Source organism: Maniola jurtina, chromosome 16, assembly GCF_905333055.1.
Source record: "Maniola jurtina chromosome 16, ilManJurt1.1, whole genome shotgun sequence".
Lineage (NCBI taxonomy): Eukaryota > Metazoa > Arthropoda > Insecta > Lepidoptera > Nymphalidae > Maniola > Maniola jurtina.
This window is the reverse complement of record NC_060044.1, coordinates 7073957-7086138: the sequence shown is the minus strand read 5'-3', so window position 1 is coordinate 7086138 and position 12182 is coordinate 7073957. Positions and strand designations below refer to the sequence as shown.

General features: G+C 37.2%; 1 protein-coding gene across 1 annotated transcript; it reads left to right on the top strand.

Moving 5' to 3' along the window:
• The first annotated feature begins 362 nt into the window (after positions 1-362).
• Positions 363-11836, top strand: LOC123873024. The gene is made up of 13 exons (XM_045917677.1): positions 363-762; positions 1620-1794; positions 2065-2170; positions 2801-3016; positions 3632-3857; positions 4280-4462; positions 5128-5293; positions 6586-6677; positions 8729-8888; positions 9727-9880; positions 10376-10571; positions 11089-11274; positions 11520-11836. Exons 1-13 carry the CDS (start codon positions 641-643, stop codon positions 11785-11787), a joined length of 2250 nt encoding a protein of 749 aa, XP_045773633.1. The 5' UTR covers positions 363-640; the 3' UTR covers positions 11788-11836.
• The last annotated feature ends 346 nt before the right edge of the window (positions 11837-12182 follow it).

Sequence of the window (12182 nt, the reverse complement as noted above, 5' to 3'; positions counted from 1 at the left end):
TTAGCGTAAAACCAGCTTCTATTTATTAATTTATAACAGAAAAAAACCACTCGGAAGGATAAATTATTTTAATGTCGATAAATTATGTAATATTCCTGAATGAATGAAATGAAAATCAAATGAAAATAAACAAAATCTGCGTCTTATGCAAATATGGTGCCAGTGAGTTGGATAGACAGGGGAGCCAACATAACGCCATAGGTACTATTCGATGAAACGCACTATATAGAGTACAGTTATAGATGTACTCTATGGTGGCTAACAAAGAGTATGTAATTACTGTAACATATAGATTAAAAACGTAGTGATCAAGTGATTATATTCTCTTTGATATAGATTACTTACTCTACTTTTTGGTGGCTTACGCAAAGTGTTTTGTTTACAAACAAAAACAAAACGAAATATTCAAAACATTAATTTCGAACCATGTCCATTGCTCATAGTTTTTGAAATTGTGATGGTCTGTAATTGTGATCTAATTATTTAAAGGAAACAAATGACAATGTTGTGTAAACTTTTATAATTGTTTTAGAGACCCAAATGTTTGATTATGGTTTAAATGAACTGCATGCCATCATAATTTTATAAACAAACACAATTTGAGTTTCCTGTGCAACCTTGTATTTGGCTGGCTGCAAGAATGGAGCAAGCACGTTTGTTGAGGTGCTGCACCACGAAGTTTATTATTTGCGTGTTAATTTTTTCCTTTTGTTCATGTTTAACACCACAGTGCAGGGATGAAAAGGGTGAAGCCGTTGACTGGTAAGTACAGTACATACCTACCTTACTTTCATTTTTTTTAAAAATATGTTTGTAAGTAAAAAATAATTAGGTAAAATATGCAAGCTTAACACCTTTTTACTTACTTACATATTAGCCCTTGACTGCAATCTCACCTTGTGATGATGTAGTCTAAGATGGAAGCAAGCTAACCTGGTAGAGATATGCAGTTTTATGAAACCTATGTTTTTAATCAGTTTCTATGTGACATGCTGGAATGCTAAATTGGTTGAAGATATAGCTGTGCCACCAGGGTGGTAACTGGCCACAGCTGACTTAGAAGATAGTGCTCACCAATGCACCAGGGCAATCAAAAAGTATTAAAACTAATTGTCCAGAAAATATGTCATATTCTCAATTAATTTACTGTAATGTACTTAATGAGTCATTAATGATTCATTATTTGAACAAAGGTTTGAACCTTTGTGGTTTTCCTTATGACACTGTTATTTGATTGTGATGTGGTTTGATTTTCTGGGCTAAAAAGTAGTCTTATTCATGTAGGTGTAGGTGGTTTTAAATCCTGAGGGATCTCTGATTTTCCAGCACATTAAGTAACTCAACTCCATCCTTGTGATGCAAGCTATCTCAGTAAGTACTAAACTTTATCAAAATCGGTTAAACAAACAGCCATGATAAGCTGACAGACAGACACATTTTCTCATCCATAATATTAGTATGGATAGGGACTGGGTCATGACTTCTAAAAAAGTATGCATTATGATTGACATAACTTTTCTTCCTTTCTTAAGTTGGTAAATATATAAATTGATCCTAGAACATTCCTAGAAATGCAAAATTTAATTTCTCTAATTCTTTATTGTTTGATCTTATTTCAGGTTCTATGTCTACAAGTTGCCAAGAGAAAGGAATCACCTGAACCCCCTTGTGAGAAAAGGAGTGGCATACATGCATCTGACTCCATCCAACTTGAGAGGAGGTTGGATAATGTCAGATCTGGCGATAAGTGATCCTCTTTCTATGGTTGGGAGGACATTAGCACCATTGTATCAGGTAAAATTTTAACTAATGGAGTTTTATAATTTTATTTTATACTAAGTATTCTCCAAATGTAAATATTTTTGCTATAATTAGCATCATCCTCTACCAGATGCCTACTTTAAAATCTTAATCTGCACACAGAGACAGTAATGACATGTTATGCTTCCATTGAAACCATTTTTAAATTTTAGAAGTGTCGAATAAATTATGTATTATCTATCAATTCAGAGTTAAAAAATTCACAAAAAGATACTTATACTTAAAAAGTCATTTTATTTTCAGGATAAAAATACAATTTCTCTAGTGTACAATGACCAGCCTCCAGCACCTGAACATCAACCAGATTTGTTGCAGTCTGTTGCTGAAATGTACTCAAAAAGTAAAAAAGGTATCTATCTTAAATTTTAATGACCATTTTCGCAGCGGTGATAGCCTAGTGGTTAAGACATTCACCTCCAATTCTGATTCCGACAGAGTTCAATCCCAGGCATGCAACTCTAACTTTTCGAAGTTATGTGCGTATTAAGCAATTTAATATCACTTGCACTAAGGTGATAAAAAACATCAAGAGGAAGCCTGCACACCTGAAAGCTCTCCATAATATTCTCAAAGGTTTGTGAAGTCTATGGCCTAACCCCTTCTCATTCTGAGAGGAGATCCGTTCTCTGTAGTGGGTCAGCAATGAGTTCATCATGATGTAATGACGATGTCTTTTGCTGCAATCTGATCACAAAAGCATATTCTCTTGGAAAAATAAATCTGAAACTTGGTCACCCCACACTGTTTCAGTGTGTTGATGAATTTTTCTGGAAATATGCACCTTTTCTTTACACAATTATCTTAATAGTATATTGGAGTCCCAAGGTGTCGTGCCCCAAATGGCGTCAAAGCGCAGTGTTGACAGATCCTCCACTAGGTGGATGACCAATGTGTGGAAGTTGCTACAAAAGAAGCCCCATCAGTCGACGATAATGACAACGAAAAGCTGTAATATTATGATTTCCCAATTCGTTTTCAGGTCAAATGAAACAGGCAAGCATGAAAAGATACAAGAAGTTCAAGCTTGGTGATAAGTACTACGATGACTACGATCTGGCAGAAATGTGTAAGATGCACTCCAAGTCTATGAAGACGAAGGCCGAGAGTGGGCACACGAAGGGTGTTATACTGGGAGAGAAGTTTACCTCCTTGTGGCTAGTGCATTCTGTACCGAGGTTTCCCCCAGTACCGGATGGTAAGCATCGTAGAGAATATAGATTCTAGTAAATGTATAGCAAAAAGAACTTCTGGTCGAGTAGCGTTGATGATAAGTGAAAATTTATTTATTATTCGTGTAGGACCATCTGTGCCATCTATGATATGTCAAGAGTACCACCGGTTCAGAAAGCAGATTCCTCTGAGAAGAGTCTGCAATAAACTCAGCAGTTGCTCTTTTTAGAGTTCCGTACCGAAGGTTGCCAACTGGACCTTGATACTATGCCTCCCCTGTTCGTAAGTCTGTCTATTAGCGGCCTGTATCGCGTTGAAATTTTCACAGAATGCGTATTCTAAAAAACTGTATTCAAATAATAAAAATTTCAAAATAGCTGCTATGAAAATAAAAGTGTTAATTCTTGTACGATGGTACGGAATTAAAAAAAAAGTTGCAATATGTAAATATAAAATACATAAGCAATGTAATTTACACTAGCTTGTTGACCGCAATGCAATGCTGACCGTTTTAATGTAACCTTGCCACTAAGAAAGATAAGTGGACGATATGGCTGAGTTCAAACCCCATAGCGCACGCAAACTTAAAAAAAAGGCAGCTATGAGGTTCTGTGATAATAATTTTGTCATTACTTTTCAGTGAACGGTTTGAACGTGAGTTCATACAACTACCCTGCAACTGGCACCAAGTACGGGCAAACGTTCCTTTGCGTCTCTGTACAGACGTCCACGTTGAACCAGATCGCTACACAGCTGAAATACAACGAGCCTAGGATCGTATACCATAATATACCGCAGGAGTTCAACGGTGAACTGCCGAATTTGGTGGATGTAGTGAAGAATAAAACGATAGATGCAGCGCCTTGGTAAATGTAACTTTTTAACCGACTTCTCTTTATTAAACACTAGAATCTAGATGATGCCCGCGACTTTTTATCCTAATGTATAGGGTTCCCGAAGGGCACAATCAAGACTATTACTAAGACTCTGCTCCGTCCGTCCGTCCGTCTGTCAGTCAGTGGGCTGTATCTCGTGAACCGTACTAGGTGGGGAGTTGAAATTCCTATTGCCGCTATAACTAGAAATAATAAAAATTTCAAAATGCCGTCATGAAAATTAAAAAAATTAAAAATGTCTTGAACGATAGTACGGAGGAACCCTTCGTATGCGAGTCCAACTCGCACTTGACCTATTTTTCCTGTTGTCATTGTTGGTTTGATAAGTCATAAAAGTTATCAAATGCGAAGTAGGTGTAGTGCAGATTTTAAGTCACATATTAATATTTCAGGTACCACATAGGAAGTTTCGAATCCTTGGTCGGTCGCAAGTTCCTCTCGTTTGCCAAAAGCGCTATGTTTAACGACGATTTGTACAGTGGACTGGTGGCGGAAGTTCTACAATCAGATTTACTCGTCGAATCTTGGACCAACGGACCGGGGACTTTAGACTCTGAATGTTCCAGAAACTTTCAGTGAGTGGTGTTTAATCACTATAGTGTGGGATGTCGTGTTAGTTAGTTAGTTACTTATTATCGTGTTACTTAGTTTCTAATTTGAAGGCACCCTCGGCGCCAAGCTACCCATCGATAATTTATATAAATGGCATGATATTATGTATATTTTGCATTTATAGTAGTCACAATATCGCTATAGCTTGCGGCTAGCTAGCTAATTGCGGGCTCACTCGCACAAACTCGTAATGTTATGGACAAGCCTACAAATTATACCTGGTTTTAGTTAATTTTCTGCCGACCAAGCAGTTGACTTTGGCGTGTTTAATAATTAGGTCGACATCTGATCTCTGTAACTCTTAAACTAAAATATCTATTTTTCGCATTTGTCCATACAGTAAAGGTAAATAAGTAATAGCGCCCCGTTGGTTCTTCGACTTCGGCCAAAATATTATGCCGAAGTTTTCTAGCAAGCTCCGAAATTGAACGCAAAACAACAGTCAAACTAAGAAAGCCCATTATTTTATTCACTAAACTAATCTCGAACTGAATTTCTTAGGGTTATCAAACCTTCAACTGTGACCAGTGACTGTATTGTGGCTATAGCTGATTGATTGACTTCGGACAGAATGGTCGGACACTAATAACTATAGATCAATTTATTCAAATATGAAATCCATTTTCAGAGTACGCAACATAGAAAGGCTAAAATTTCCAATCGCCAATATGTCGTTTACATCCCACCACGACCATTCGAAGTGGACCGTCGCCGTAGCCAACACAACACGTCACAACAGCCAAGACACCAAGGTCGCAGACTACTGGGTCTGCGTTGGAGACATCAATAGAGCGGTGAGTTTTACCACAAAACACCACAGATATTATCGCAGTAATATGTATGTATATACTATGTACTTTATTGCTCCACAAAACAAATGACAGGTTACAAATTAAAAAAAAGTTGAAAAAACTATAACTCGACTACGGAAAAATGAGACAACTTGAACCCGACTTGGTAGTAAAATTAACTAAAAAGAAAGAAACAAGATAGGTGCTTAGTGCTATCATCGTCTTGAGTAAGATTCAGTACGAATGCCGTGGTCGTGCGTTGTGGACAGCGTATTTCTTATCCTTGATTGACGGCATTCCCAATGATTTTATTTGTCTACCAAATTAGAATATTTTCTTTTTGCTGTCGACAACGCACGACCACGGTATTTGTAATTTTTATGTACGAAATTAGTACTTTTTCTTGTGTAGTCAAAACTTTTTTCGTTGGGCACTTGGGATAATTTTTTTTCTTCTTTATTCATTTGAGGGCTTTTATAAGTTTGGGACGGTAAAAACCTCAAGGTCGCGTCACCGACATGCTGATGTTAATAGTATATCAGTTTTTTTTAAATTCATATACAACCCTTGACTGCGATTTCACCTGGTGATAAGTGATGATGCACTCTAAGATGGAAGCAGGCTAAACACATGCCCCTTTGGTTTCTACAAGGCGTCGTACCGGAACGCTAAATTACTTGGCGGCACGGCTTTGCCGGTAGGGTGGTAACTAGCCACAGCCGAAGCCTCCCACCAGACCAGACTATAGGGACTTAGAAATTATAAGATTCTAAACCCATGTCGGGAATCAAACCCGGGACCTCCCACTAAAGACCACAGCGCTTATCACTGCGCCGGGAGGTCGTCTTTTTTATTTTTTACTAGCTGATGCCCGCGACTTCGTTCGCGTGGATGTAGGTTTTTTTAAAATCCCGTGGAAACTCTTTGATTTTCCGGGATAAAAAGTAGCCTATGTGCTAATCCAGGGTATAATCTACCTCCATTCTAAATTTCAGCCCAATCCGTCCAGTAGTTTTTGCGTGAAGGAGTAACAAACATACACACACACACACACACACATTCAAACTTTCGCCTTTATAATATTAGTGTGATAAAAGAATATTAGCCCCAATTAAGCGTAAAGCTTGTGCCAGGAGTGGGTACAACAATAGTGCAACGGGTGGGGTTGAACCGCCGACCTTTCGGAATTCAGTCCGCTCAACCGTTGAGCTAACGAGGTTCTAAAACATGCTCTTTGCGAGCTCCGAAATTTTTTCTCGGTATAATATTTAATTATTATTTTATCTTTATTCTAGTTGCCACAAGAATCCCGTGGGGGAGGCACGGTGTGTACATCTGGTCCGATACTGTGGGGCAACTTTGCGCATCTCATAGAATCCGTTCAGTCGTGTAACAGATCCACTGTTAAGACACAATAGGACTACTAGTCAAATGAAAAATCATCAATTTAGTGTAAATAGTAGATAAGTAATGTGTAGTGTAAATAGTTAAGCCATAAAAAGTGGGACGTGAATTAAAGTATGTTGCCTTGCCTTTAATAAATTAGACCTATCGTAGGTCTATCTGAATTATATAATTTATTTAGTTATTCCTAATTTTGAATTTGGAGTAATTAAGTGAATACTTACTTAATTTAAATTAATTTTGTCAATATGTCTATTTGCTCAAGAAAAGATTGTAATAATTACGGACTGATTCATGTGTCTTATTTTGAATATCATACTAGTATTATGTACTATGCCTTGTGTATTTGTATGTACAATTAAAAATATTAAGTAAAATAAATTATTACGTTGCATTTTTTTATTTTATTGGTACATTTCTCAAAGGGCGCCTTTAGGCAAAGCGCGAGCGGAGGCAACGCGACTGCAGCGCTGCGGCCGCGCTGCTTTGTAACACCATATAAATAAAAGTCGATGAACTGCCCCCCGATTGTGTAAGAAAAACGTATTCATCGCAATCGTTATCGACAGCGAATTCTGCCCTATGATTGGTTGATTCGACGTTACCTTTTTTCACAGCCAATTAAGGGGCAGAAATTGTTAGCGATTACGATAACCATGAATAACGATAACCATGAATACGTTTTTCTTAGACAATTGGGGGGCTGATGCGCGGGTGTAGAGCTGCAGCCACGCTGCCTTCGTGCAGCACTATGCGACAAATTTGAAGGCACCCTAATGGTATCACCACAATAACTTAAACAAGGCTTAACCTTAAACAGGTTCATTTGTATTAGTTTAACGTTTGAACCGCTTCTACAGTTTTTGCTGTTAGTCAGTCTCTATTCTGTTCAAACTATGTATAAATAAACTACGAGTTGATACGCTTTATATATACCTATAGTAAAAAAAAACCGCTAAACGGATATTTTATTACTGGTAATATAATTTTCATAACATTTCTTATCGAACATAAGTTTTTTGTATATATATGAGTATTACATGTGAAGTAAAAGTGCTGTTACTCATGATAAGTGTAAATAGAAATATTTTGTTCATAGTGTCCTTATTTCTTCAGAGTTCGTCCTTGAAAACCCAAGGATGGGGTTATATCAACTTACATTGTAGAAACAATGATAATTCCCCCGTAGATTGGTACTCGTAACTACTCTAAATTGGTTTATTCTTTTATTTCAAAGTCAATATTGCTAACACAAATCCTGAAGTAAAGAATAGCGCCATTAGCAAATATACCAATTACTGTCATAATTGCAATTCTTCAAATGGACTGCAATTTGTAGCAAAATATACCCAGGCTCGGTTTCCACCTGAGCGGAGCTTTCAAACCATCATGTTGCAACTTCAGATTGGACTTTTAGAATTTGGGCACAACTGTATTAGAAATATTACGACAATGTGGCTAATTCTTTTGTACACTAAATTCAATGTCAAATTTAACAGGGCTCTCTGCGTCACTCGTTTCCACTCGTTTCATACAATCGTAGTTCCAATTTCATTTGAATACTAAGCAACCAAAGTCCCATGAAATTTTGCAGACATATTCTAGAAACTAATATCTGTGTCTGTGGTGTTTTAGATTTTTCTAAAAATATGTAGTTTTAAAATTACAGTTGCTCAAAGATTTGTATGAAAATTTTTAAGACCGCGTAACTTTGAAACCGAATATTTTAACAGAAATCTGGAAAACCACAGACATAGATATTAGTTTCTAGAATATGTCTGCAAAATTTCGTGGTATTTGGTTGCTTAATATTCAAATGAAATTGGAACTACGATTGTATGAAACGAGTGACGGAGAGAGCCCTCTTAAATGTAGTATCTCCAGAAGGTATCTCTTTCATAAACCTCCCTGAGGAAAAGTACAAGAACGGATAACACTAGATTTAGATCTGTCCATTTAGTTTAGTTTTGAGATTGTGTCCAATAGCCAATTGTGAATTAGCCACAATATTTCTAGATGTTACATCAATTTCAGGTGGTACATTTACAAACCGCCAAGTGACGTGGTGCCTTTCTTCGAACTGGGTCGAAACTTCACGTTCATAACTCCTGACTCGCTTGGGAGATGGGAGGTGTCCGATAAGTATATCACTTCCAACTCGATGCTGCAGCACACACTTGCTCCTATATTTAGGGTAATGACATCTACAATCTACATAGTACAATATGTGTCTTAGAAATGGAAAATAAGGCTCTCGCTTCTCTGTTTTTTAACGCCCGACCCAAAAAGAGGGGTGTTATAAGTTTGACGTGTGTATCTGTGTCTCTACACGTGTATCTGTGTATCTGTCTGTGGCATCGTAGCTACTAAACTAATGAACCAATTTTAATTTATTTATTTTTTGTTTGAAAGGTGGCTTGATCGAGAGTGTTCTTAGCTATAATCCAAGAAAATCGGTTCAGGTTATTATCAGCGCTTTTCTAGTTACTGTAACCTTCACTTGTCGGGGGTGTTATAAATTTTTAATTTACACTTGTATTACATAGATTTTGTGGGCCCCAAATCAATCTTAAAGTTAGAACACTAGGTGATAAAAGAGATGTCAGCTCTTTATTCGATCAACTTTTTAATAAGAAGTTCTTTGAAGAGTCCTTCAAACTGATACCACCTTCCCTATAATGTTATCGCACTCTACGTGGCTATACCTAACCATCCTCACCACCTGAATGCATGGTATTCTCTCACCTCCTAGCCTTTTGTTTGGCTATTCCTTAGACTGAATAATTTATTATGGCATCTTACCCAAATACCAAAGTTTCAGGTTTGTAACTCATTTCGTTTACGAGATAGAGATCTGAGACACGCGGACAGACAGACAGACAGCAGAGTGATGTTAATAGGGCTTCGTTTTTACCTTTTGGGTACGGAACCCTAAAATAACAATACATTAAACAATTAAAGAACAGCTGTCCTAGGGCTAAGATCTCATTGAAAGTGTCTATCCGATTCGTTGTATTCTGTTGCTATTTCAGCCAACTTATGTAGATTATCTAGCAGTAGCAATATACGACAAACGCGATGGTAAACGAAGTTTCGCAGGTTCTGTAGCCCGCGGTGTTCTTATGGCAGATGAGGTGGGAGGAGTTTGGATATACCATACTGTACCAGGATTGGTCAATATGAGGAGTGAGTATATCTCTAATACTTATTTTAGGCCGTAATAGTGTACCTGCCTACTTATTTAAATTTTTTGTATCCATTTTGTAGTCGTCTGAAGTGTCCCTACTTGTTTAAATTTTTGCATCCATTTTGTAGTCGTCTGAACCATGTTACATTTGGTGTCACGAAAAAAGTAAAAGCTTTCACGTAAAAACTACACCGGGGGTGATTCATGGATCTGTTTCTTAGTAGGTAGGTACTAAGTAGGTACGAAGTGAGCCGCGTTGGGCGGAGATGTTTAACGGTGCTATGCTATTAGTTTTTCAGTCAAACTTTTAGTTCTCGCACAGTAAGTACTTAGTATGTGAGAACTGTATGCGCAGACATAATATTTTCTCCACAGCCATCCAGAGCCTTTTTTACCTGAAACTAACTGTATAGGGCGAATAATGATGTAAAATGTGTTATTGTCTCGTTATACTATCTCGAAGAGAATCTTATCTATCTTTTTCATATTGATAGAAGATCGTCCATCATTCCCCGATGGAGAAAGCGCCAATGGTCACGTTCTAATGTGCTTGTCTTTGGATTTGGAAGCTGTCAACGCAATTGTTCATAATCTTAGGAATATCTACCCCAGGGTGACTTATCTGAAAATTCCGGAGAAGGTACAACATTTGCTGCCTGAATGGAATCTTCTCGAAAAGCCTTTAACAGGGTAAATCCTGTTCAATTAAATTGTTTGGAAGGGATACCTAGGTAGTTTTATACTCTGAAACAGATTCTTAAAAAAATATATATCAGGTACACAAGGCTGATCCTGCTTTGAAATAGGTAGGAATTTTTTGCGCACCGAACGTTTTGCGTCATCATTCCTCATATCACATATGGCTAAGGTTTGAAATGTGTTTCCTCCAATTACAATCCGGGTATCTTTAAAACAAGATTGAATAGGCATCTTCTAAGTAAACGCGTCCCATCTTAGATTCCATCATCACTTCCTAACAGGTGTGGTTGTGGTCAAGCGCTTGCCTATAATGAATAAAAAAATTATATTGCAAGTTTGTGAGAAGAAAATCCACCGCTCATTCATCTCTATAAACTTTTACTAATGGGGTATCCTATTAGTGGGACCTTACACCTTTAGAGCGTTTTATAAAGGCAAAGGCATGCGCTACATATACACGCAGCGTACTAAGGAATCCCTTGATCGTAATTAAACTGATCTATTTCAGAAAAAACTCAAAATCTCTCAAATTCGAGACACGTGGAAACGGTTTGCTTGTAGAGGTCCTCATGCAGCGTCCGGGCGCCAAGCAATCCGTCTATAAAAGATTTGCGAGCTCTAAGAACATCGTTCTAGATGTTTATGGACAGACTGACAGCGAATATCTCACATCAATATGTAGTAAGAAGTACAGGTAAGAGGCATTAGTAACGCTACCTTTTGACTACTTTATGGACTATTTGTGAAAATCATCGATTTTAAGTGCCACCCCCACGCTTGTTTTTCCAAATAGGTAATTTACAGGTAGGTACAGGTAGGTAGGTAAGGTAGGTTCATCTTCTTTTCTGCAACTTTGGCTATTTTTTATGGTCCTTACGTATAATATTGATTACCTGCATAATATTTTATTAACATTATATTATTTCTTTCTCTTTTTAGTGTCCGCAATATCGAAAACATATCTCTTAAAGTTCCCGAAAGTGTAATGTATCTAAGGAACAAGAGAGATCGTATGTGGTTCGCAGTAAGCACGGCTGCACATTGGCAAACCCAGGGTACTGGACCAAGGCAGTATTGGACGTGTATAAGCAACTTGGATAAAGAGGACAAAAGAGGCATAGGGGGTGATTTAGTTTGCGTCGAGAATTATAGAGTTTGGCATACGTTTGATAATTTAAAAGTTAGTGAACCTAATTGTATACAGTAAAAGTTGTGTGGCTTGTATCGTTTCTTTTCTTTGGACGTTTTATTAAAAAACTCTAATTCTCTCTCTGTTCTCTCCTTCTCTCTCCCAATCTTTTTATCTCTGTCTTTCTCTATAAATGCTCTTGAATATTGATTAAAAAGTCACTTACGAAATAAAATTACTGTAATTCTACTCCGAATATTTATTTTTCCTGTAGTTCGTGCTGTTGATAAAACTTTGAATAAGTTTGTCTTGAAACATAAAATAAGTTTGTAAGTAGTTGGAAAGCCACAAACTGTTACTTTTTAATAACTTAACTACTGAACCGATTTTTAACAGGCTCAGAACTTAGCCGACTTGAATACTTATGTTTTTAAATTTTGTAGAGGTACATTCTGGTTGATTTTTACCTCGAG